Below are 26,973 nucleotides of genomic sequence, written 5' to 3'. Positions count from 1 at the left end.
GGGCGAGCGTCCTACGCCTTGCTGCTAATTAAAAACAGGGCCTAAAAAAAAAAAAAACACACACACAGCGAACATTTTGGCTGCAGCCCAGTTGCACCGTGGGAGGTTCTCGATTAACAGGTCCCTGTTAATGACACAAATTAGCTCATTAGCATACAGATGATTCCGTGACCGGGCGAAGCAGCGAGGGAAAGACGCGGAAAGGCCTCATTAAATAAAGCTCTGCCGAGCGGACGCTGCTCCGCGGCCCCCGACCCCTCCTTCAGCCTCACCCCCGCACCCTCGCCCAGGCCCAGGCCCAGGCCCGTCTTCTTTCCAAAAAAACCAAGAAATCAAGAAAGGGGGCGGTGGGAAGCGACGCGTCCCCCTTGCCGGCCAAGGGGTGAGGGACGCGCCAGGCCTCTGCACGGCGACGGGACCCCACGCAGCCACCGCGCGCGCGGGGAGGAAGGGGGACGCGCAGGCGGGCGGCGAGGAGGAAGGCCGTCTCGCTCCCAGCCGGCGCCACCCTCAGCCCCAGCGCCTCTGCAGCGCTCTGCCCTGAGACGGGCGAGGCGGCAGGAGGAGCTGCGAGTTTTGAGCGCTGTACCCAAGTTGTTGTTGGGTTTTTTTTTTTTTTTAAATCGAGTTATTTTATTTATTCAAGGACTAATTAGCTTTTTCAGGGAAAAAAAAAAAAATCTGCAGCCTGTCTTATAAAGCCATGGCCAAACGATGGTCACTTTTGGTTACATAAAAAACCAGCTAAGACCTCAACGTTAAAGTGAGAGAACGTAGAAGCAACACACCGCCTGCGCCTTTACGGGGCGGCGCTGCACGTGCTTTTGTGGGGGAAAAGGATTTTGCAGACCATCTCCTGGGCCCCAAGCGGTCCTCGGACAACATCGCAAAAACCCTGGTCTCCATCTTTCCCCTTATTCCGGGCCCTGCTGCAAGCCCGGGAACACGAGAACTCAGTTTTCCAGCCGCTTTCTAATCACCAGCGCTATTCTGAAGCAAGCTCCAAGTTTGAAGAAGTCCGGAAACACGGCACGGTCGGGCCGGTTCCCGGGCTGCCTCTGGGACTGCCAGGACGCATGGACACGGCGGGGAGGGGACGGCGAGACCGTAACCCGGCGTGGCAGGAGGACCCACGCTCTGTCACGTGAAGCATGACGCCGCATTCAAAGGAATATACCAGTAAATAAATTGGCAAGGACACCTTTAGGGAAAAGGGGGTGGTTTTTTGGTTACTTGTTAAGAGAAGCTGCCAGTCCACCGAGAACCGCCACCAAGGCACGCAATGCAAGAAAAGCTCTCCCAAAGCCCAGAACTTTTACCAGTCCCCGAAGCCACCACCGCTTTAACAGCCGAAGCAAGTTTTCCTGCCCCAACTCGCTAGATCCCCAATCCCACCCGCAGCCTCCGAGCGAGGGCGGCACAGGCAGCAAGGGGAACACGTCGCCTCCTGCCCGCCGCTTCCCACCGCCCCCTTTCTTTATTTTACCTCCACAAAGAGCAAGTTTCCGCTGACGAGGCGGAGATCCCTGGAGGGGAGACCCGCTGAGCTCCCGGGAGCTCGCCGGCGCTGGCGATCCGGTGCCGAGCGCCTCCAGCCAGGGAGGCAGCTGGCCCGCGGCGCCCGGGGGAGCAGGCGAGTACCGTGTAATGGCTCCGGTTCAGAGGCAACATTGATTTGAGAGGACCACAGGGAAAAACCTAATGGAGTAGCACTAGCAGCCCATTTTAACGCTTCCCCATTAATTTAGGGTAAGAGGTGCCAGAGGACTGCAGGGAACCTGTTTGCGGATGCACGGAAACGATGCGCCGCGAATGGCCAACGGACCAAATCTGACCTTGGAGCTACCTCCAGGCAGGCTGACAAAGAGCGTATGAAGCCCAGCACCGGTCCATGCAGTGCCTGCACCGGGGCCAATCGGGGCATCGCTTTTAAGAGTAAGCACGTTTTAAGAGTAATTTGCTAGAAGCCTGGAAAGGAAGAGTGCCCCGTCGCATGCTCTAGCTTCTCATTCACACCATGAGCTCCGCTTTGCTCCAACAGTTAGCTTACTTCATTTGACCTCTGCTTAAACTTGACATGGAGTTTCCATTTGTCTTCCCTGGGAACTCGTTCGCTTACAGATTCTTTCTCCAGGAAGACACAGCATTTTTTTTCCCCTCCTCAAGGGGATGGCCTCATTTCTACAGGTTTCCTCCCGCAATCTCCTCTGCTCTCTGGAGTTCACATATGTCATTTGGTACCTATTTCCCAGTTTCCTTTGGGAGAAGTTGCACATTAAGTCTAAAAGCAATTAACTACTATTAATGATTTGAATACAGCCCCTGAAAGGGCAGTTTGGCCCGGGTACGTGGCTTCACACATAACGGGCTACCACCGGGCTAAGGAAACGCGCTGCCTCCGGGGGAGTCAACCGATGCCCTCGAAATCCCGCACGCTGTTCATCCCATTTAAAAACCCAATTCGGCCAGTAACTCTGCAAATTTCGGGAAAGCAGCTGCCCGCCTTGATGTTTCCTCCTCCTTTTTACCACCCGACTCTACTAAATGTCACGTGTATTATTAGCCTTATGGACAGGCTACAAGCGCATTCTTTATGTTCAGAGTCACCGTAACAGCAAACCCAAAGTCCATTACTCAAACCCGCTGCAGAAATCAGCTTAATTAACTTCTAAAGGGCTTAAAACAAAAAATATACCTTGCAATGATGCGGCATAGGACATAAACTTTTTAATAGTAGTAACCAAGAACATTCACCATTTCTACAGGTGTAATAAAAATGCTAATATATGTTAATGTTTAGTCTGTGGTTAATGTTTTGTCTTGTTAATTTCCCCAGGGCTTTTATTACTGATTTAAATCTGCCACGCTGCTCGACTGATTGCATTGCTTTCCGCGAGCGGCACGGCACCCTCTCAAACGCATACTGATTAACAGAAGTGAATAAACACTTAGCTAGGACAAACATCCTTATTATATGCTTGTAATCATTATATACATTTGGTCAGGAAGAAGTGAGAGACGGACCGTTCTCCGCTCCCTCACTCTTCTCACAGCAGAAAATACGATTACGGGCATAAACGTGAATTTAGAGCGCTTAATTTCAGGAAGCACGTCGTTATTAACTATGTAATGATTGTTCTTCCGGTCCCGAGCGCTCGAGCAGAAGGAACGAACCGCGTATGGTAACACAGATGTCTTCTACACGCGTTTCACTAAAATTCTTCATTAATGGAGTATTAAACGTTATTAATCAACTCTACGCTATTTACGATTGCAATCACTGAGACATCACCTTGCAAGGATTTCATAAGAGACGACATCCTAAGTCTCGCCCAGCCGCAGGAGTCACAGGCAGTGTGCTATCCTCGCGCCGCGCGACGGTCAATAATGCATCGGCTTTAAATAATGCAAGGCGATAACATGTAAAACACGCCCCAGCGCTAATGCTTAGAACAACAGAGCGCCCGTCGCACCGGCGCCGGCGGGGACGGCCCGCGCGCGCTGCGGACGCGTCCCGCGGACGCGCAGGGGCTCCTGCCACCGCCGGCCCTGCAGAGCGGGGTGGAAACGGGGAGGTGTTTAGCAGAAGGGACTATTATCCTGCACGTTTTTTTTCTTTTTTTTTTTCCCCCTACCGCGGAGGATGCCCTTTCCTTCAAAGGCACCATGACCTCATTTTGAGTCAAACCCTTTCAAACGCGCATATAATAATGCGAACAAGATGTTTCCTCTCCCTAGCATCCTCAGTAGGCAGCGCTGAATTCACCAGAGCAAGCTGCTTTGTGTTTAAGCAAACGGCTGGTTTTTGTTATTTATAGGTAGAGGGGAAGCCGGACTAACCGATCACAGTTGTTCCTACTGCCCCTGTGTAATCTGACGCACAACGAAAGCACAACTTTGGAAGTCGCTGTTGCGCTCCTACGCTTTGTTAATTCCACGGTCACCACAAAATTCGGGGTTTCGTTCCTTACGGCTGGACCTCCGTGGCAAACGGCGGGGCACGCCGCGGGTGCCCCAGCCAGAGCTCACGCTCGGCACGCCGGCTTCATTTTCAGCGCACAGTTATGCGGCTTTCCCAAAGCGGACGCATTTCCCGGAACGGATGCCCAAAAGATGACAACAGAGCAAACACGATGCGGGGAGCAAACCCAGCCGGGAGAGCGCGAGCGAGCCCGGCTTGCCCAAGCCTGGCTCGGGAGCGCGCACGGCTCCCGAAACGCCTTCCCGCAGCCCTGCCCGTGGCACGGGGCCGGGACGCGAACCGCGTCCCGCGGGGGCAGGACCTCGCCGCTGGAGGCACGCGAGATGCGCTTCGTTATTTGCCCTTTCCCCAGTTAATTGGCTTCCGCGGCACATTTCTGTTGGCTTTAACATCGGCCGCGTTTGTGCCTACGGCGCTCCGCAATGAAACAACCGGACAGAAATAAATTCCTCGCAGCTTAATTTAGAGAGGAAAAACAGATACCTGCCATCAGTCTAACAGAAGCCAGAAAACGGGGCTATAATAGCTTGTTTAACAGCAGCAGTGTCAGCTGGGTTGCAAACGTGGTCAATACCTAGTGGTCCAACTTCCCCCACGCAGCCACCAGCCCAGACTCAGTTAGTCTTTGAGAAATACATTGTTGAATAATTTAAAAAGTTACTGCGCCACTTTTTTTCTTTTAAACCAGACTGACTCAATTTTGGAAGTATAAGGCCACTGTAATGTGTCAGCTAGCAATTAGCTACTGTACACTGTTTATTCTTGAATATAATCTTTGGGTAGAAGGGCAATATTCCTGGAAACGCAGCATTAACTTGTTCCTCAATGACTTTAATATGGCTCTTTTCAAATTACTGCTCATAAAAATCTCAAGGAAGAAAAATCTACTGATGATATCCCATCTTCTTAATTAGTTCTCTCTCTCTCTATCAGCAGCTCAAGAGCAAGCGTAATATTTATATGAAATAGAGCGCACAAGGCTCAGCGCTAACTGCTGTAACGGGGCATTTTGGAGCAAGCAGGTACAAAGTAATGCCCTTTTCCTAACCTGTGCGGATCCACACTCACAGATAAACGTGGCTTTTTCGATTTACACTTCAATAAACTCTTGTAGTGAAGCCACTTCAAAGGTTTTTATGCCCCTAGCAGTACTTTCTGCTACAAAACGCCTCCCTGCGCGAGGATGCTCAGAGCAGCACAGTTGGATGGAGAAGCCTAACAAGCCCCAAACCACTCGGTACCTGCCAAGCCTTCACTTGTCCCCAACAGAGGACCGCAACCTCCTCGTTTAACCTTTCCTTTATTTATATGGGTAAATAACCCCCCCTCAGCAGCCCCCTTCTGCTGCCTCCAGCCTCCTTTCTCACGCTCAGCACCAATTTCGGCTAAAACGACACGGCTGCATGTATCCAAGCTCAGCGCATCATTTCAGGAGGTTTTAAGCTGATACCTTTAACAGTATAATCGCAACAATTTGTTGCCAAATTTAGAGCACAAAACAAGCACAGGCATCAAGATGAACCATCTCCGCACCCAAAACGAGCGAACGGGGCACGTGCACGGGAGCTCCTCCGTGCAAACCGCTGCGGCGAGCGGCACGCCAGCGCTCGACCCCTCGCAAGGCGGCAGACCTCCCGAAGCAAGCCCAAAATACAAGCATTAACAATTGCTAATAACGGAAAGTGGTAAAAATATCTCAGCACAGCAGAAATTAGCTGCTGCTAGAAGTAATCCATTCAAGGCCAATAAAGGGCTCGGAAAGGCCCTGTGTTCTTTTTCCATGTTTCTTTTCTTCCCCCCCTCCATCTGTTGATATTTCCTAAGTTTTGAAGCTACCTGATTCATACTGGATTTCTTCCCTCTTCCTCATCTAATCCAATTAAAGGTCACTCCCAAGATAATTCACCCAAAATACAGCAGACGAGGTAAAAACACTTCCATTAGATTTCTGCTCGAGATAAAGGAATTACACTCTTCTCAAAGACAAATCTGGCTTATTGAAAATGTAAATCATTATTTTCTAAAGATGTTTATGTCTTCGGGGCTTTTTTGAGACTTTGTTGTAACACATTTTTTTGTGCACTGTGGTTAGGAAGAACGAATCATGGGATGACTTACAGCATTAGATTAGGTTCTGCTTGATTAAAAATATCTTTATAATGGAAATTAGCGTGCACTTTCAACACTGTTATAACACTATATTCTATGTCTGATTTTATATATAAAGGGGCTCATTCAACAATAGGCTGTTTGCAGACAGAAATTAAATGAATTTGTCTTTATTTTCAATTCCTTTGTTAATGTTGTCAAACTGAGAGCTAGAATTTGACTCAGAAGTGGATCCCAATAAATCAATATCCACCGATCCCAAAACGAGGCAAGGGAGAAGCATCAGATTGAAAACAAATGACTAGACACCTTCAATGTCTTTGTGTGCATCTTTACCTCCATCTCAGTTTTTAAGTTGTGGGCAGGGCATTTACACATCTGTAAATGACTGGGAAAGACATGCGCACACCGTCTTACTGCCCCCGTAATTTTAGTAAACTACCTGTATGGAGAGGGACCTGTAAGACTGTATGGAGGTGACTGACAGCCCAACTCACTGAAAAAGATTTATAAAACAAAAAAAAACAAAAACCAAAAAACCTTGCACCAAAATCCTCAGGTAAAAGGCACTACTGAAGTGCTTGGTGGCTCCCAACCAGCAAAACCACTCAACGCGCAACAGGAAAGGAGTCAAGCACGGGCAAGAGCCTGCACGGGACCTGCCGTGCGAAGCAGCCTGGCTCTCGGCTCACCGCACCCGCGGGGCGCGCAGCAGCGACGGATGCGAGCGCCAGCCCGGGGCGCTGCTGCGGACCGGGATGCTCTGCACCGAGCCAGCGCAGCTTCTCCATCCCGCATCCACGTGTGGGAGCCCTCAGCAAGGACCCCAGGCTAAATTCCCACCGGAAGGCAAAATAAGCTGGGAGCAGCAGCCCATAACATCAGGTACTGCCCTGAAGTATCCTCAGCCTCCTGCTTTTCAGGCTGTTCCTGAGGAAGGATGATTTAAATACCAACACAGGCAGCTTAACTGTCTACAGAAATACTTGCTCTCTGGTGCTCCAGAGAGCATGAAGTTTATTTGTACAGTGGCACAGATCAATGCGTGCAATCCAAGAGTTAATAAGCTTTAGAAAGAAATAACTCAGAGCACGTAAGTCACCCGTGAATTATCCCCGCTAGCCACTAGGCTCAGTGCTCTGACGCTGCTTGTTCCCTCTCCAGGTCAGTGCCCGAGAGCATCATTTCCACCTCAGCAGATAGCGCAGGAGGGAATTAGGTGTGAAAATTGATTAGCTTAGAAAGATATGCTTGCATAAAGAATTGCTAAATTCACCAACTGCTGGTTGGCAGGGGTTTTTTTTAAATGGAAATAGCTCTGCCAAAGTAGCTGTAGGCTATCGACAGAGCTTTCTGCAGCCAGCCTGCTCTCACTCAAACGAGCCTTTCAAAGAATAATGTAGTTAGCAGCAAACTTCATCCTCGTGTGTACATCTGAGAGCAGGCTCCATGGCCCCAAGGGTTTGCTAGTGCGAGAAAGCGGGGGGGCCAACACAACAGGTAGAGATGAAAAAGGCCACCAGTTCATTCTGCAGTAATCAGAAGGGGCCGAGTCCACAAGGACTGCTCTGGAGCTCTGCGGGCAACGAGGGGCGCATTTGCTGCTGAAAAGTCCGCCTCAATCGTTTTTTGTAACTTATTTCAGCTAAATGTATTTGTAAGACAGCATCTTTCATGCACAGTACCTCAAAACCTCTTCACAATAAGATGCAAAAATGGGATACCACTTCACTGCTCCACGCGCGAATTTAAAACGCAGCGCAATATTCATCGAATCCCAGCACCTCGTTTCCTAGAGGCCAAAACAAAACGCTGCTGCTCTGCCGGGGCAGCTCTGGGCACTCTTTCTGCTTTGCACAAAGCCACTTTTAAGTTTATGCTTTGTTCTTGGCGCATCCATCAGCATTGCTAATGGGCGAGTTAGCTATTGTTTTAAGACAGCACCACTCTTGGGGCTTCCTGGCATTGGAAGTAAACTCGGAGCAGTTAATGTGAAGGATGCCCCGTGCGTGACCTCGGACGCAGCTCCTGGTGGAAACTGCAGGCATGGATACCGAGGCCAAGGCAGGGCTGAGCGTAAAAAGCATAAATAGACGGATACTTGCAAGCACGAGCCTGGCGCTCCAAGGCTGCAGGTCTTCGCAAGGATGAAGTCTTCAGGAAAGGAAATAGGTGAGAATACATTTTGCAAAGGACCCTGAGCGTAAAGCTGGTCTCCCTTTGGGGGTAGCGTTCCCAGCCGGAAAGCAGGGCTGCAAACACATTGCCGGTGAACGGGCTGCGCACAAGACCCCGACTCGCACAGAGGAGCAGCTCGTCCCAGCTGACCGGTCTCGGGTAATTTCTCGAGCGGTAAAAGCCTCGAGACACCCGCAGGGATTTCTCTGGTGCCGTGATCTTCGGTGCAGCCTGAAACTCCGCTTTGCACTCAAATTCAGCCCGCTTCGGAGCCCTTGTGTTATGTCCTTGACCATTGCAACTTACCATAAAAGGAGACAAGTTTGAAATTTCAAAGCCTTCAGGCCAACGCACATGGTACAGAGAGCTGCTCGCTCTTCTCTCCTGCAATTTGCAGTCTGTTTTGGATTACACCATCACCGACTCTCTCCTCTTCTACACTACGGAGTATCCTGTGTCTGGCTGTAAAACACGGCTCCGACAGGAGCCAGGAAAAAGAGAAAGTGGGCTCTACGCAGCGAAGAAAGCTGCCTAACGCTCCAAAGCCGTGTGTTGTCATTTCCAACAGTTATCAACACCGTTTTCTTACCGCTCGCTCTGCTGGCTCTTTATACAATATTGGGGCATCTTAGGAGAAAACAGCTTCCTAAATGCTTGGGAGCGGGTTGCACAACAAGAAACCGACTTCTCCTCTAAAGCAAGAAATAAGCCAAGCCACGGTACGCGGGCACGCAGAACGAGCCGTCCAGCAGCGCCCGATTCACAGGCTCGCGCTCCCGTTCCAGCTGAGAAAACGCCCGAGGGGACCCGCCGCGGGCGACCCGCCGGCGCCGCAGCCAGCCCGGGAGTCGAAGCGGAGGCGAGCCAGGCTCGGCGGGCGCCGTGCGATACTCCCGCTCGTCAGGCGCAGCGGCCCTAGAAAGCTCATCCCGCGCCGCAGAGCGCCGGGGAGGCAGCTGCCCCGGCTGGAGGATCTGCCTCCGAGCGAGGTCGGCGCTTCAGCGCCGAGTCGGGCGCCGGAGCCTGTCGCAGGGGATGCTCCTCGCTTCGGCCGGGGCTGCTCCGGGGACAAACGCACCCGCGGCCTCGCCAGCGCCACCGTCGGGACGAGCAGGCCAGACAAGGCGTAAAACTTTCCGGCAGGCTGAGAACGAGCTCGGAGCCCCGCTGCCATTGACAGGGGCAAGCGGTGGCCGCGGACATCCATGCCGAAGCCGCTTCTCCAAACGAGACGCAGACCCTTAATTCACCAAGGCGCGTCTGAACGTCAAGCCCAAGATGTAAGAGCAGAAGCGGCGCGCCAAAACCGCCGGCTCAAAATCGTCGATGCGGGGTTGCAGAACTGCAGGCACGAGTAATTTTCCTGTCTTTGTTCTCTTAGCTCCAGCCAACAGCGCAGGGGTTTATAGATCAAAATCAATGGGCCGCACGGTTCAGCACCGTGCCCGACGCCTCCACAGCTACCAGCAAAGCTGTAATAAACTGAACCTTTCCAAGTCGACTAATTGTAACGCTCGCAAGAGATTTTGACAGCGACAGGAAACTCGCCGACGCTGCCCTCAGCGACGGGGTTTACTTTCAGCCCGCCGCGGGAACAGATCCTTGCTGCAGCCCGCCGCACCGGCGGCGTTGCGTCGCCTGTCGCTCGGCGGCTGACAACAGCACCAGCTACACCCGCCTCGGGATTTGCCCTGTCCGACCTTAATCACGCGAGGAGCACGTACGGGCGCCGCCAAGAGGAGACTCGCGCGGTGCACGGCGGGATCGGCCACCGGCAGCTCCGTGCCCGGGCGCAGCAGCCCCGCGGGACGGATGAAGGGCAGCAGGACGTCCTGCCGTCCCCACCTGAAGGACGCGCGTCCCGATGGATGCGCCGCACGCAGGCGGCTGGTTTGCAGAGCCAAAACCTGAATCTTTTCCCCCGCCCCGACGACTCACGCTTGCAGCGCATCACCCCCTTCGCATGCACAAATAGCCAGACCCTTACCCCGAGCCCCGCACCTTTCCTTTTGGGCTGGATACGCTACAACTTGCCTGTTTTCCACTCTGTTGGGATTGGTTCAGAAATCTACGGGGGGGGGGGGAAGCATTCAGAAAAAATATTTACGTAGCCAAATCTCTGTGTCAAATCAACAGTCATCTATCACCTCAATTCTGCCAGCTTTCAAAATAAATTTATGGCACAAGCTTAAGGTAAGGAACCCCAAAGGAAATCAACCGCCGGCTCTATAAGAACACCCAGACCTATTTTCTCTTCTGTGCTTTCAACAGCAGAGAGCGCATTGACTTCGAGCCGCGTCGGGGTTGCATATTTTATGAGGTTTATTTGTACTGCATCTCTCCGACTGTCTTTGTTTGTGCTAGAAAGCACAAACAGACCAACTCTAACCGCCCTTCCCTACGCTCATGATTAAAACACCTCCAAGAGGTGGAAGCACTACGCACGTTTTCAACCAGAGCAAAAGTAGCGGACAGGAAAATTTTATGTCTGTAGATATAGCCATAAAGATTTTTACGAGCCCGGTGGGAAGGAGCCTCCTTGATAAAGCTCCTTAAGGCCGTGTTTTCGGGGCGTAGTGGGTAGACTGTGGGAATAATAAAACCCTAACACCGACTTTGGGCGCAGCGGCCCGGAGAGCCCCGAAGGGCTGCAGAGGACGGACAAGGACAGCGGCGTTCCTCCTCAGGCTGATCGCCGCGGGCACGGGAGGTGAGTTTTCCATAATTCCAGGGGGGTTTAATGACAATTAAACAACCTGGCATTATCCTTAATAACACGCAGGTGAACTGAACTTTGCCTTACAGAAAGGCTGGTGGCCAAGGTCAGTAACAAAAGAGACTGGTATGAAAAGCCAGCAGGAGAACAAAGCCCCAGATTTTCAAAGGACAACTGCTGTGGTATTTTATACTTTGATGTGACAGCGGTGCCTTAAAACCAGCCGTGTTTACAGGATAACAGTAAATACAACTGTTTGTTCCCAGGGTACGTTCTTTGAAACGCAACACGTGCTGATAAGTTTATAGAGAAACTGTCACCCCGACGGGGCGGAAGAACGGCGTTCTAGTGCTCGCGGGCAGAGACGTTTGCCCCTGACGCCAGGTGCGGAGCATTAAAGCCGGGCCATCTGCAGCGCTGCAGCTCAGACTCCGCACTCCCGTCACAGGCCCATTCCTCTACTGAACAGCTCAGACCCGCAGTTTGTAAAGAGCTGCCCTGGGCTCAGGTTTGACCTGAAAGTCTTAGCTGAGCAACCGCAGGATTTTAAAAAATAAACTTTAAAAAAGCCAGTGGCCATTCTCTTTCAGTGACAATTGCCAGGCAATCGGTTTGCTTGGTGTGGATTTTCTCCTCCATGCTCCTATGACTCAAAAATATCTCTGGAGTAAATAAAAGAATCACTCAAGTCTTAAATAATCAAGAAGAGCTGTGTTTAAATAAGTGCCTAACTATACGTGGCAGTAATGAATTCAAACAGCTCTATCACGTATGAAAGCACTGAACGGTTTTGAGATGCTCAAGGATTTTTTCTTTTAAAGGACATCGGTTTACGTTCATGTTTGCCAAAGGACGGGCAGATTTCAGCTCCGCTGCCATGGCTTGCGTTGACCTTCGTGGCGCCCCATCCACTCGTCCTCCCACAAGTACGTCCTCCGCAGCCACATCAAGGCCTTAATGTTTCATAATATTAAGGAGAGCCACATTCCTTTCCTGCATGCATGGAAAAGAAAAACTGCCTTTTTAATGTTGTGCCAGTGAAAGAAGGCTTATCCTCTCGTACAGCAACGCACGTACCGTGCGTGCCTGCAAACCGGCCCGCAGCCCCGAAGAGCAGCGTTTCCAGGCTGCCTTAGCGCCCGCGAGCGGGGCACGTCTGCCGGTGCAAAGCGCACGGGACGCTTTTGCTCACAGCCCAGCGCAGCTCCCAGTCTTTCCACATCAAATATGTTCCCGCCGCATGTACAAGTAAGTTTTTTTTTTCTATGCTGCCTTGGAAACGCCAAGGTGGGGAGGGGGGGCTTTCTAAGGCTCCCTAAGGCTTTGACAAGCAGGTTGAAAACCAGCGTCCTGAGCCGTGCAACAAGGGCAGGGGCCAGCGCTGCGCCCGAGACCCCAACGCGCGACCCGGGAGCCCCCCTGCCTTCCTCTGCCGCATTGCCAAGGGGGCGCAAGGCCGCTCAGGTGCCACCACGTTATTTCACAGCCTGCGTACACACGGTGGCACGTGTCCCGGGCTATCCCGGAGCAAAAACAGCACAGGGACGCTGCTGGCTGGATGCCACGTAGCTCAAAATCCATAATCCGCTCCATTTTCCTGCCCCCCCTCCCAAAAAAAAAGATAAGAACTACTCAGAGCGCGACTACTACAACGACCTGCATAAACGGTTCTTCTGTAAACAGGAGTCAAGAACGACGGGAACAAGGTGCTAATAGTGAAACCGTGGCAGATTTTAATCATCGCTGGCTTTAAGCAGACGACATTTCCACCTTTTCCCCCCCGTAACTCTACCCTGCCTGCACCGAGCAATTCAATCACACCTCAAAACAAAAATCCCTTCTGCAAAGCAAGCGTTACATTACCGCATACCATTTGTCCTCGGCGTCTGGAGAAAGCAACAGCACTTTCTGAACAAGAAAGCCTCCGTTTCTTGGGAGGATTAGAAATTCGCACAATATATTTTAAAAGACAGGTCACTCCTAATAAATAAGAAATAACCTCACTCCTGGGATTAACCGCAGCCCGAAACTGGAAAGAATTACCACAACAGGGAAAACCAGACACCTCCCTGAGTAAATCAGAAAACGGGATGCCAGACAGCACGCGCCTCCTCTTGCATTTACTTATTTGGAGGTACATTTTGCTGATGCTAAAGGAGGAAGAAACAGTCCTCTCCCCTCCCCTGGTCTGTGATCTCTGGACATCAGACGGTCTCCTGAAGACCTCTGACCACCTCCCAGGATGCTCAACACGGCACAATTGGCAGCGACCACCCAGGCTGTGCACGTCCAGCCCCCCACTGCTATAAAGGCTCGTGTAAAACTCATTAAATTTAGCGCACATCACATCAGAGCTAGTAAGCACTTTGCCGTCCCCCATCAGTCTTCAGTGCCGTCCCGGAGCACCAGAGTGCCACAGGAACACTTGGAGAGCAGGACCATCCTTTCAGAGCTGCCCAAGGCAGGAGCTGTGCCCAGGGACCGCCAGAGCCGCTCGGACACCTCAGCTGCCCATTGCACGCCCCCAACTACAAGCCCCGTCCCCACAAACACCAGTTTCACGTGCTACCAAAAAGTTTTAGAAATAGGAGAATTGGGGGCGGGAAGCTAGAAATCGGAGAACTTGGGGTCTGTCAGACCCACTCCTGGGTACCCGAGGAGCACAGCCGAGCCCCGCCGTGGCGAGGAGCAGCAGGGAACCACTCACGGTTGTCGAGAGCTTTCCTTCGCTCTTCTGCACGTGCACGACCGCGTCCCGCACCAGGGAGAAGAGGCTGAGGAGGACGTGCTCCATGTCGTAGACGCCGCGCATGCCTTTGGCCAGCCCCTCCAGGGACCGGATGTATTCCCGCCAGTAGTTATCGATTTCCACGACGCCCGCCAGGCAGCCGTGCATCACCGCGCCGCAGTAGCTGGCACAAGGCTTGGCCAGGAGCAGCCCCTGGCAGTGCGAACAGTACCACATTTTTAGCAGCGCTCGTCCACAGTCCTTGCTGAACTTCAAGTGGTCAGTGGTGTTGATCACCTCGATCCCAAGGTTGAGCGCCTGCAGGAAGGCTCGCGTGGCCTGCAGCGACTTGGACACTTGCGTCATCATCATCTTAGGGTAGTTACCAAAGACCTTGAGGTCTCTCCTGGCTGCCCGCAGGCATTCAGTCATTTCTACGGAGGGACTGGGGAAGCCGGGATTAATCAAGTGAGAGTAGACCAAGGGGAATAAACTGTCAAAAAATTCATTTATCATGTCATTAACGCTGATGTCAGAGCCCAATATGTACAGCGAGACATCAGTAAAAAGTTCTCCAACAAACTTAAGAGCTCCGGGCCCCATGCTCTGGTAGTGCTTCCTAAACATGGCGTTGGTGAAGTTTCTTGCATGCCGCACTACAATTTCAAAGGCTTCTGCAAAACAGAACAAAAAAAGGAGGTATTAAGAGACAACAAGCTCAGAAACAGGGAGGATAACGTTATACTGCGTTGCTGCTCCAAAGGCTGGTCCCATCCTGCTCACTGCGGGTCAAATGCCTGCTGGCAGCCGTATCTGCTGCATAACACATCAGAATCGGGAATTATCAGGGGAGTGCACGTATTCTTTAAACCCAAGCTACTTTTCAAAATGGCAAAAACTATGATCTAGTTAATGTTTCAGCTTTTAAAAAAATATATTGATTCAAGAAAAGGGCTAGACTGCAATTTCTTTCCTTCCTTCTCTCATATTGATTCAAAATTAACAGAAATTCTACTTGAGACTTCATTTAAGACGGAGACAAATGTTTGACACCACACTGTTCAGTGCTTAAAAGCTGAAATGCTGTAAATGCTGATATTCCATTATGAAAATATTTGCAGGAGCTTAATCACAGAGGATTTTTGGACTCAACCCTCAGCACCCGTCTTCACTAAGCATCTTTAACGCCATTTAACATCACTGCAAAGCTCTGTAGTTCTCCTGAATGCACCAGGTTCACTTTGGCTGCAGATTCAACGTTTCCTCTGCCCTGGACACAAGCTGCTCCACAGGACAAAGCGAGGCTGACGTTCGCCTATAGATGCTCTGCCAGGATCACTAACCCAAATCACTGGATGGTCTGACACGGCCTGAGGCTCAGCAGCAAATTTTACCCCGAGACCTCCAATTTGCCAAGAAAAGGTAGGTGGCATTTTCCCCCTCTCCTTTCTCAAAGGCTTGGGGACATCCTGCACACGCCTCCATCACACGGCAAGCACGAGAGCCTTTGGCAACAGAGGCACTCCAGTTATTCTCTTAATTATAGCCCTTCCAATGAGGTGGCTTCCAAAACATCCATGCTCACATGTATACGCGCACTATGCCTACGCACTCCCTCCTCTTGCCCCAGTATGCAAGTTAAAGCATTAGAAGGAGAGCCTATCAGTGCAAACAGGTACTAAGGTTTTTCTCTTCAGCCAAACATCTCTACCAGTCTGTCTCTCGTCCTCCAGGGTCCTATTCGTAAAATGCTAAAAATAATTAACAACCTCTCAGTTCACAGGTCACTGACACCCTGCAATGTAACTGCTCTCAACTGTGTCACTCTGGGAAGCACAAATCCAGGCTCGATTTGCATGAAAATTATTCATGTTCAATAATTAAAGGGAATGTTTAATTTTTAAAACCCTAAGTGTTATTTTTTCCATTTGTTAAGTCTGGCATGCAGCTGAGCACGGCCTGATGCCTCTCCAGGGGCTCAGGATCAACGTTATCACAAGCAGTGTCAGGCCTTGCTGCTCGCCCTGTACAACCTCCCACATCAGTCGAGAGCTCTGGGGACCGTGGTGCCCCCAGGACTCCAAACCACCTCTTCCTGGGTGCGCATCCTCCAGGCACACCCAACAGGCAATGCTCTCCAGGCATAACGGCACACCTGACACCCATGCGTCTGCTGTGAAAGGAGAGCAAATTCTGGTTGCAGCAGTGTAAAAAGTTTTAAAACAAAAGTTTCTTTAAATAGGGCACAGGGATTACGAAACTTTTTCTCCTCTACCCTCAGGAGCACCAGAATAGCTTTTGCCTCCACAAAGAGCACAAAGTCTTTTTTGGGCCAGTGGCTTTGACAGCAATTGCAGATGATGCCAGGATTTCCATGCTGTGCCTCACCACTCGCCTTTAACCTCTTCTCTGTTAGTTCCCTTAGAAAAAGTCATTCCACTTCCCGTTTCTTGCTCCTCTGTGCTTTGCAAGGTACCATCAGAGCCAAGAGACTCGTCACTGATTAGAAAAGATTCCAGGCTCCTATGCAAACCTCCTACAGCGAGAAACGCTTCAGAAAGGAATGGAGAACAGTGGTGTATCAGAAGAGCACGCACACACAGTCCCACTGCTTTAAAGGTCATGACATGCACATAATTTTTATCCTAATAACTGCCAAAGAGTGTCTATTTTATACGCCTTTGAGCCTTTGCATATATATCTATTAGCGAGTGCAACACGGACTCTAAAAGCATATGGAGCCTCCTACTGCCATATTAATAGATGCAAGAAACAATAATAAAACGTGACTTTAAAAAAAAAAAAAGTCTCCCAGATCCATTATATCTTAGGCTCAACTCCCCAAGGACTTGCTGATTCTGAAATATTCCTCACAAAGGGCTGGCAGCCAGAATATTAAAACCCCAGAGACCAGCACCAGCAAGTGACCCATGGCCAGCCTCCAAGCACTTCAAAGGAGGAGGAAACTGTTGCGGGTCAGTCCCCGGCACACATAGGAGAGGGGGCCTCACAGAGCAAAGGGAAGGGACGCAGGGGCTTCTCCTCCCCCAAAATCCAACAGCCTGGATTTGCTGTTAGCAAAAATCGTCCTGCTCCCACAGCTATTGCTGGAGGATGGTTGAGTCTTTCCTTTCTTAGATTTCCTTTATTTCAAAGAGCTTTGCAAAACCTGCTATTTAAGGCAGACTGTTTCTAAGTCTAGCTGAAGCAGAACCTTCTGTAGTATCTTAACGGCACTGATAAAAACAGTGTCAGGCTCGCACCCAACTTCCAGCAGGCAAATGTACTGCAAGGCAGAACGCAGTTCACGTTTTAGATCCCCATCGCTGCAGCAACGCACATCCAACAGAAACAAGCTGCATGCTTATTTATCTGCTTTGAAAATACTTCCTTATGTGATTAGTGGGAAAAAAAACACTAAAAAAACGTTTGCGTTGCACTAAGATTTAAAGAGCCCCGATGCGCCAGCTTGGCTGAGGGAGACGACAGCCTGAGCTGTTGCAGGCCACCACCACCAGCAAGGCAGCCCTGCCTGGAGGGCTCGCGAGCACATTTCATCTGCAAGTGAGATGCACCAGTTACACTCCGAAGGCATTTCAGCCAACACGGGGACAAACCCAGGAACAACTCAAGGATACACAGCACCACGAAGCTCTACCTCAGGACAAACAGGAGGAACAACACTGTGCCCAGGTGCAAATATGGGAATTTACACAGGATAGAGCACTGTCCACTGCAAAGCGTCATGCCTAGCACACTGGAACAGCATGTGTTGACTACGTCTATCAAGGAGACTTTATCAGGGCTCGCAAAGGATGCGTGAAACAGCTGCACCTTCACTCTGGAGCAACCACTGGAAAGCATGGGCTCCTGCTTATTACTTTTGCAGCAGGGCTCTCCGTGCAGCATCCGAAGAGGAACTGCTGCACAGTTCTCGCGGCGAGGAAAGACTAAGCCGCTTTCGAAGCACAAAAGCGTCACCAAACGCAATATGGGGAGAGCCATATGGCCATGGCGAACTGGCAATTAGAGAAAAGAAAACAAATCGTAAAAGAGCATCACAGTGCTCGGAGTGGGGATTACTGGCAGGAGCAGGAAACCATTCGGTTCTCGGCTCAGATAATAAAAATCAGCTGCTTAGCTGAGAAGCCAGCTCTCCCGAGAAGGCGCAGTCTCTCCGGAGTTGCGGCTACTTCAAAAAAACCGATGCTGGGGCCAGAGGAGCTTGGGATGAACCTGCCGGCTGCCCCAGGCTGCAGGCTCCTGCAAAGCCTGGCACTCGATGGTCTATTTAAGAGATTATGACCCATAGCTGCCTGACTTGCAAGGAGCCAACGTGAGAGACCCCAGCCTGCCGTTCCCGCACGGCGTTCCCACGGGACGCTCGGCGGCGAGAGCTGAAATCTGCCGGCGGCCGCAGAGACGAGGAAAAGCGGCAGAGAGAGCACCCAGCCGGGCCCCGATGCAGCCCCCGGGTCCGAGCTTGGCGGGTGCAGCTTCACAAGCAATTCAAGGTGCTTGCAGAGGGGGCTGCTGCCGAGAAAGGGGATGCCTGTTGTTTCACCGCAAACACAGGCTTCCCGCGTGGGCGGCTGCCCTTCCCCGCGTGCAGCACGCTGCAAACCCACAGGTGTCCTCTCTGTAAAAGGCACACCAAAGAGGCGGGAGCTGCACAGCAAAGCTTGCTGCGTTAGCAGTCCGGCTGCCACGGCGCACCGGGCAAGGAAACAAACCGCTGCAAGAGCGCGGGATCGTGCGACCCGGGCACCCCCCAGCACATGGGTGCCAGGAGATTAAAGCAGCTTTTCCAACCCTGATTTTACTGTTTGTTGATGTCTGGACACATAAACCATGAAAGCGTGAAGCGCTCTGCAAGCCGCACCGGAGCGGTGAGGCTCCCCGGCCATAGCGCGCCGTCTCTGCCCACCACCGGCTGTCGGGAGCTGGCTCCCGACTCCTGCTTGCACCTCTCCCTCTCTGCAGTCATGCACTGCTTTCCTAAAAACTGCGCAATTGGCTGCCTGCATTTAAAGCCTTATCTGCAGTGCAGAAAGATAAGTCTTTACAGCAGAGGAACTATCAGATCTTTGTTGCTCCTCTGCTGAGAGCTAGTAAAGACATAGCCTAGTTTTATATTTTGGGAGTCAGCCAGGCAAGTAATCCCAGCCAAGGCTGCAGCATCGCCCTCGTATTGCTGCCGCTCCGTAGAAGCTTCAGTGCCACCTCCCCCAGGACTTGGTGGCAGGACAGCGAGTCCACACCAACTATCCCAACTATAAAACAAGCAAGAAACCAACTTCTGTACAGCAAATACCTCCCTTGAGATCAGTGCGGATCACTGTGAATCATGGGAACCGTATAATCTGCAGAGAGAGGAGTTCAGCTAGATGCCAGCATCTTTCCCGGGATGCTGCTGCTTGGAAGCGCCCTGCGCTGCGGGCCGCAATGCTGCGCGCAGCCTGGCCCTGCTCTGCACGTGGGACCATTTCTAGATCTTCTCACCAGCTCTGCATACAAAAACATACGTTAAATATTTTAGGTGTGAATACAGCCCTTCACCTCGCCCATAAAACACGGGTTTAAGTCTCATCTCAGGACGTGGCAGCTTCAGAGCAGCAAGGGAACCGGCTCCCTGCACTCGGTGGACATGCCACGAGCTGGAGCTCCTCCATCGGGCTCCAGCACTGGCAGCGACAGCTGTCCGGCACGTCCCTGGGTTCGCTCCCAAGACCCCTTTCCCAGTGGTTGCCTCTCCACACGATGCAAAACCCTCTCCCTTTACTCCTTGTGACACCAATCCCATCTGGAGAGAGCCAGGCCCTGGAATTGTTCCCAGCCTCAGGCAGAAACCTAGGTTGCCCAGCACGGTGGTAGAAAACTCATCAGCGAATTAACCTGCAGTCGCTGCGTCCCCTTCAGGCCCAGGGTTTCTGAACCCTTGCAAAGCCACATGCACCTACATAAATGCTCAGCCGCAAAAGGACAACGCTCACCAACGGGAACTCAAATACTCCTCAGGGAAACGCTGAAAGTTTTGCTTTCACTGGTTGGCCTAAATATTTTCTGACATGGGAATTGCCACGGTACTGCTAGGAAGCGGAAAAAGTAGTCGTAGACACCCACACGTGAGCGAGATCTAAAGAAGGAAATACTCCCTTGTTATCGCCAACGACTCAACTTCAGACTCATTGCAACAGACTATTCCTGAAAGACCCACAGAAGAGCTCACTAAGAGAGAAACAACCGTTTGCAGTAACGGCCTGGCTGCCGCAGGCGCTAGCGGTGAGATGAACTGCGAGTCATTTTTCAAACAGCAGGTAATATTTATTTACAAACTTGGAAAAGGTTTGCAATATATTGAGCAGAGAGGGAACAAAATCCAAGAGCGTTTCCCCCGGCAGTAATAAGAGCAGATTCCAGATTTGTTCCTTTATGATTTACACTACACAGCACAATTTTAAAAACATTATCTGGAGACAAAAGCGAAACGATGCCTCTTCTACGTGGCATAATTACTTTTGTCTGTGGCATTACAAAACCCATCGGATGGTGCCACTGCTGCTCTTACAAGATTTGTTTCTCTGAGCACATTTGGGTTTCGAGCCTGGGAATTTTGGGGGGTTTTTTTTGGACAATGACACCGCCTTTTGGATTCTTTTTACAGTACCGCCACTATAAAAATTATGGACTCAGGCTCCCCAGCATACAAGATTAGCTTTAAAGCATTAGAAATAAAAATACCCATTCAGTTATTCCATCTTCCCACTTTTGAGTTCACATTTTCTACTTTTGCTCAAAACCATTAGGAAAAAGTTTCCCAAGCCGGTGCTGCTTCCTAGCCAAAACCAAAGCACCATGCTCCCGGCGGAGAGCATCTCCTCCTAACTGTCTGTGCCCATGCACGCAGCAAGCTCCGAAGCGATTTGTTTTTAACCGCTCAGCCTACCCAGCGGCCTGGCGTTTGGAAACACGCTCCCTGCAGCTTCTAATAAAGATATTGTGCGCCAACATCTCACGACACCCCCTCGAAACGCCTTGAAAGCGCGTCCCTCCTATCTTCCAGGTAACCGTCTGCCTGTTGGGTGATTACTCGTGCTGCGGCTCACCCGTGTCTTGTTCACAGCCCCCACGCGCGCACGGCAGCTTTGCTAAACTGGACTCGCACCCATTCTCCAGGGAGTTAGTGGGGCTACGCAGAAAACCTCCTTGCGAGCTCTACAGGACGCCAGTAACAACACGCGTTCCCGTTCCTCCATTTCCTCGCCCCGAAGTTGAGTAAAGCTTTTTAACTCCCCCCCCCCCCAAAAAAAAGGGGGGGGGGGTTCACCAGAAAGACCTCTCGAGGTCTTCCTGGGGCTTCACGCTCCAACGCGGGGCTGCGGTGCTTTTGCCTAAATGTAGGTTACGGGGCTCTCGCGCGGCTGGGTTTTTCCCAAGCACCAAGCAATGTTCTGCCTTGTGCCATGACAGATGTGTGAATGCTTGAGAGAGGCTTGAAAATTTAATAAAGGCAAAGTTAAAAATGCAAGCAGTCAAGGCTGGCGCGAGGGGCGGGCGACCGCGACTCTGGCCCCGAGGGGCCCGGGAGGAAGAAGGGCAGCGAGAGGCAGGCTCTTCCCAAACCCCGGCAGCACGGGGAGCAAAGGCAGAGACGGGGCGAGCGGGGAAACGGAGGCCCCCTGCCCTGGGCAACAGCTATCGCGGGCGTTTTATCACTGCAAAGCCTCTTCTGCGGTGTTTTTTTTTTTTTTTTTTTCTAAACAAACCCAACAAGACGTTTCTGAAGAAGAGAAGCGAGCCACGGAGACCGGCACGCAAACGGTCTCACAAACTCTCCCCTCACAAACTTACAGCGAGCCGAGTCTCTAACACAGACAGATATTTCTGAAGACCAGAATACCCATTTGTGTAGCCCCCCCCCCTTTTTTTTTTTTAAACTAAAACTTACAAGCAATTTCCAAAAAATAAAAAAAAAGTACGTCTAGCCAATTCCTTTATTCATCAGGATAAAGCAAGGTAGGTCAAGCCACTAGCTCAAGTTGAGCTCGTATTCAAACATTTTTAAAAAGCCTTTGGAAGTGCGCTGGGCTCAGCGACTTTACGGCAAGGCAGATCTGAGCGGGGTTTGCCAGGCCCCCTTTCATTGCAGCAGGCTTTTGTCAGCCTGTTAAGTCTCCAACAATGGAGAGCAGACGATTTATTTGAGAAGCAAATTCCTTCCTTTATAATCTCTCCTGGACTAATTCTCTTTAAAGTTGCCTTGACTGTCTTGATGAAAAGCAAACGGCAGAAGATCAGTTCTTGATCCCTCTAGTAGCACACAGGACCTGCACTTATTTAAGGGCACCTGTTGACTGTTTGTAAGTCAGCTTGGTCAAAAGTCCCTTATTTCTGATTTCTGCTTCCTACCTGCACTCCCAAAATTCGAGAGAGGCATTTGCTCAGTAACACAGAAGCAACCAACACTGGCGCAATTCTCTTCCCCAAAATCCTGCCCCGTTGCCCCTCCAAAGCAATTCAGGGACTTCAGCGTGATTTTGGTGTCACGGGCACACGTAGGACACCAAGCCCATGCCAGCACTGCTGGACCAGGGCTCAGCAAATCCCACACTAACCAACCCCACGCAGTTTCCAAGCATAAAAAAGGCCACCTACCCAGGGACAGCGCACAGCTCGAGTTCCCGAACTTAGCACTTTCCAAAATCCAACCTGCTTCTTTCCTTCCCTCCTCGGTGGTGTCCTGAACTGAGCAGCCAAAAGCTAGCTGTTTTGTTGCTTCCCCCCCCCCCGCCCCCGTGGCCTAACGAACCGGAAAACCACAAGATGTTCTTTGATGCATGGGCAGGTCCGCGTCCAGGGGAGAAGCAGAAGGTGAGAGAGCGCGTCCCGGTGCCGCCTGCTTGGCCCGCCGCCGGGCCATCCCCAACCTGCCCTGTCCCGGCTGCTTTCAGCATTCCCCTTGCCCTGGCTCAAAGCCACCGTTCAATTAACACCCATTTCTGAATGGAAAACATTGTATTGTCTCCTTACTCCCTCCATTAAAAGCGAGGCAGCCGGTGCAAGTGGAGCAGGAGATTGCCCTGGGGCTTTTCAGAAGAGGGTTTGCAAATACCCCTGCCAGAAATCCACCCCTGGCTCCACAGCTCCGCTCCAGACAGGCTTTCCTTCGAGAGCAGGCGTAATCCTTGGCGAAATAACAGTGCTATGCATCTCCCCAAAGTTCCTCGCAGGCTTCAGTCCCTCGCTGAACAGGGGAACACGTGTTCAGCTGCGGTCTCAGTACGTTAAAATTCAGCCCATTCTTTTTCTAAGGAGAAAAACGGAGAATATCAATCGATAAGTTTACCAAAAGTTATATGGCAGCTAGTTTTCTCAGTAATAGGATGACCGCTGCTCAGACATGGCTTAACGCCTAATCTCCCGATCAATATAACTTTTGATTTATAAGCAATGATAACAAAAGGAGCAAGGACAAAAATGCTTGAGATACTTTCAGCATCATCCTGTCAAAATAAAGACTGCATATTTCAAACACTGTGCGTGGACACCAATACAGACTATATTATTGAACAAAGCTGAATATTCATCTTCATCATTACGATGTTCAGCCTCGTGTACTCTGCAACTCTCAGTGCTTAATGAGTGATATATTACGACACCCCAAAGCATAGCATTTAGCATGGGCAGATGCGACGATAAGCTAAGCACTTTATAGCATTTACCAACATAAGCTGTGGCAGCAGCAGGTGAGAAGGACACGATCAATCGTTCCATCCATTGAGACGTGATTCCCTCCATATCATTTGCTAAGTATTAGTTTCTCATAATTACAGAACTGTTTTCAAGAACAAAAGCTACCATTCATAGACATTTTTATCCTTCTGAGCACTTTCACAGTATGTATTTCCTTATTGTAAATGTTAGGTTTATTATGGGAGCTTTCCTAGGCATGAAAAACAGGTCAGAGAGGTCAGTGAATCACTTGACAATTTTTTTTTTTAATTACTGTGTATATTAAAATGATGCTACCACAAATAGGTTGCAAGAGATACGCTGAAAAATCTATTAACTTACTGCAAATCTATTTAAGTTAGAAATTCACACCTTGCAGAATTTTACCATTAGTCCTGGGAATTAGTTTACTGCTGCACAGGGAGGGCATGAGCCCATGAGGGTCATCTCAAAGACATACAGCACCATGACCTGTCTAAAACGGCCCCAATTCAGGCAAACAGGTATTTAACAGTATTAGTGATTCTTTAAGCAGTTGCTTGTGTGTTTTCCTGTATAGAGATGCTCTGTTGAGTTAAAAGCAAAAAAAACCACAACACCTTTTTCTAAAACTTTGCATTGCTTCTCCTCCCTTCCAAATCTTTCCAAAGCCTCCGTTTCCAGTGGAAATATCTACATGTTTGGGAGGCTACAATAGCATACGCCCAATTCATTTGCTTTAGACAGCAAAACTTGATTTTTATATCCTTAGAGAGCAGTAAAATTATGGGGAAAGGAGCTCAGGTTCAAATGCTGAGATTCCCGGTCCAACTGCCACCCCTGCCCCAAGCCCACCACTGCCTCCTGCCAGGAAGGCCATTTTCCCTTGAAAAGCTCTTCTTTGTTGACTTCCCGTCAAGAATCAAAAAAATTCATTTCCTGCAAGGTCTGCACTTAACTGACTGACTCAGGCATGTGAGAGATGGAGCTTCCCGATAACAGGATAACGGGAGTTTTTACAGCCTCTGGAGACAGCAGAAAATGGGCTGGCTCGTCTCTCTATCCAAATTCATCCTGCGCGGCTTGTCCTCTGACAGCGCTGGCAAAAGAGAGCTCCCGCCGCCGCCGCCGCCGCGCTGCAGCAGAGCCTCCCGCGCGAGCCACAGCGCGGGGACGAGGGGAAACGAAACAAAATAAGAAGCCGACAGCCCAGCAGTTGCGCCGACGTCCCGGCACGTCTCTGGAAGTCCACGCGACTTCGTTATTCGGTCTGACCCACAGGGCAGCAGAAAGCGCAGATCTGCGTTTGGACCTCTCTTGCCTGCTGTAGCCGAGTTTGAGCATCGAGCAACACGCTGGCACGGAGAAGATGACAGACACTGTCTATATGCCGGTGACGGGCATTAAGAAACGATGTGGTTTTCACCCCGTGCGAGGGGAGCGTCCTCCTTGCAGGTGGCCTGGCCAGATCTGCCTTTTCAGGACACGGCAGATGCAGGCTGCAGCCTTAACCAGCCAGGTCACCCCACGCACAGCTCCAACCAAAGTCCTCAAAGCAGCTCCGGAACGGCCAACTTCAAAGAAAGAGCGAGCCCAACAGTTATAGCGCTCATCTGGGATGTAGAAGACCTTTAAACCCAACTCCTTCCTCTGCCACAGGCTCCGGGAGCCTGGGCATGGGACGTGGCCTCTTCACCTCCGTTTCCCAGCCCTGCAGAGAAAACGGGCGCTGGAGCGCTTCCCTGGATGCTCGGCAGGTTCATCGCTCCTCCGTGCCACCGCCGTGCAGAACGGCGCTTCGCTTTCACCCAAACAGCCACCGACTTTGAACGGCTTGCTATCGGCGAAGCAGGGAAGAAGCCGAGACAGCGAAGACGAGCACCACGCAAAACGCCCTCTCCCCCTGCAAGCAGCTGGCTCCGAGCTGCCCCGCGCCCTGGGGCAGAGGGCAAACACGCCGGTTCCCATTTTTATATGAAAATTCACCTTCCTATTCGAAGCAAAGAGCATCTTTCTACATGCGCCCTCACTTTTCTTCAAAGTTTTCTGCTTTTCATACAAAAATCCCACGGACCTCCCCAAACGTTCCCCAGAGCCTCCTCCCGAGCTGGGGCGACAGCGGGGAAGCGGGCGTTGGAAAAAGTGGGTCAGTGCGGACCCAGACCTACTCTTTCCGTGAGGAATATAAAGTAACGACACAAAGCACTTTCTTTCTTCTTCTTTTCTCTTGCGTTCACTAGCCTGTTTTGCTATTATTAAGCCACAGTTTGTGCTACAAAACTCCTTCCCTTTTCTGTTGCCAATTCGATGGTATTTTACATGCCCCAAAAATCTAAACTGCAGTAAAACCACAGTTTAAAAAAAAAAAAAAGGCTTTGGAAAAAGCAGTTCCTGCCCAGAGTGGCTATGCGGCGAGTTTGTTAAAAGCAGTCGGGAGCAAGAGTCATTAAAGTTTGCAAACATGCAACTCTGCGCGAACTCCTCCCGCCACCAAACCCCGCCTGGGCCCAGACAAAGAGCCCCGGGACGCCAGGCCTGCAGAGTCTCCCCATAAACACTCTCATTTTAAGCCAGTTTAACTGGAAAAGGTCAAGACCAGTAAGAGCGCAACATGTGTTATCAGTTAAACAAAGTTTGCAGCTATCAGTTAAACAAAGACTACTTAGACACAAACCAAATCAAAGATCCTCTGTATTGCAGGCACCCAGATGAATCCCTCTAATACCCTACTAAGCCTCTGCATTTTATGCGTAGTCTCCATGAAGTCTGCATCGGTTTTTTAATTGCACATGAATAAATTAACCACCTAGGTAAAGAGAGCGCAACTGGAAAAAAAAAAAAAGGGTAACGAAATAAAAAGCTAGAACTCTCATCTAATTTCTGCTGCCCAGAGTAACTGCTTTGTTTCTGATTTCCCATCCTAAACTATCATCGCATTATTGCCTGATTTGTATATACAGCAGAGAGAGTTCTTTTTTTTTCCTGAAGAAATGCAAACAGAGATACAGATTAAACAGGTTTTTTTTATAATATAAAGACAGCTTGTTCTTTGCATAGTGAATGTTTCTGTACCACGTCATTTAGGTATGTAAATATGGCCAGGGTCCAAACCAGGGTATTCCCCACTCCAATAAGCGATAGTTGTAGAAAAGTTTCACCTTTGACAGAAGTTTCATCTATTCTCAACCGCTGGAATTGCTCGCTCAGGTCTTGCAGAATCTGTTATTTTCCTTAAGCCCCAGCTTTGGGCAGAGGATTACATAAGAACCTCAGTTTACAATTAAAAACCCAAACAGTCTAGCCCTCAATGTTGTGGGAAAAAGCTTGAAAACGTGACCCCTAGCGCTGCAGGAGAAGAAAGCAAATTAAGTAAAACCCCACAAATGTATCATTTTCCAAACTTGCCAATTCTAATGCCAGTCTTATTGCTCTTAGGGCTTTAATCACGATTTTGCGATGCCCCGAGGTTATGGGAACCAAAAACCACATGCTTCCACTCAAGTGACACAGCAAAACATTTTGCAGATTCATCTTTCATTTTAAGACACC

General features: G+C 50.5%; 1 protein-coding gene across 9 annotated transcripts in view; it reads right to left on the bottom strand.

The window, feature by feature from the left end:
* The window catches only part of GPC3 (glypican 3), a 142,051-nt gene that overhangs the window by 61,397 nt on the left and 53,681 nt on the right, over window positions 1-26,973 (bottom strand). For all 9 annotated transcript variants that reach the window (XR_011143428.1, XR_011143429.1, XR_011143426.1 and 6 more), the window contains one exon: window positions 13,693-14,387. Coding sequence is in view for 5 of the 9 variants with exons in the window: in XM_068956862.1 (XP_068812963.1) it covers window positions 13,693-14,387 (695 nt within the window). In the remaining 4 variants the exon portion in view is untranslated. The remainder of the gene's footprint in view (window positions 1-13,692; window positions 14,388-26,973) is intronic.

Source organism: Struthio camelus, chromosome 11 (genome assembly GCF_040807025.1).
Source record: "Struthio camelus isolate bStrCam1 chromosome 11, bStrCam1.hap1, whole genome shotgun sequence".
In the NCBI taxonomy this organism is placed as follows: domain Eukaryota; kingdom Metazoa; phylum Chordata; class Aves; order Struthioniformes; family Struthionidae; genus Struthio; species Struthio camelus.
The sequence above is the reverse complement of the archived record's forward strand: the minus strand, read 5'-3'. Positions and strand labels throughout refer to the sequence as shown.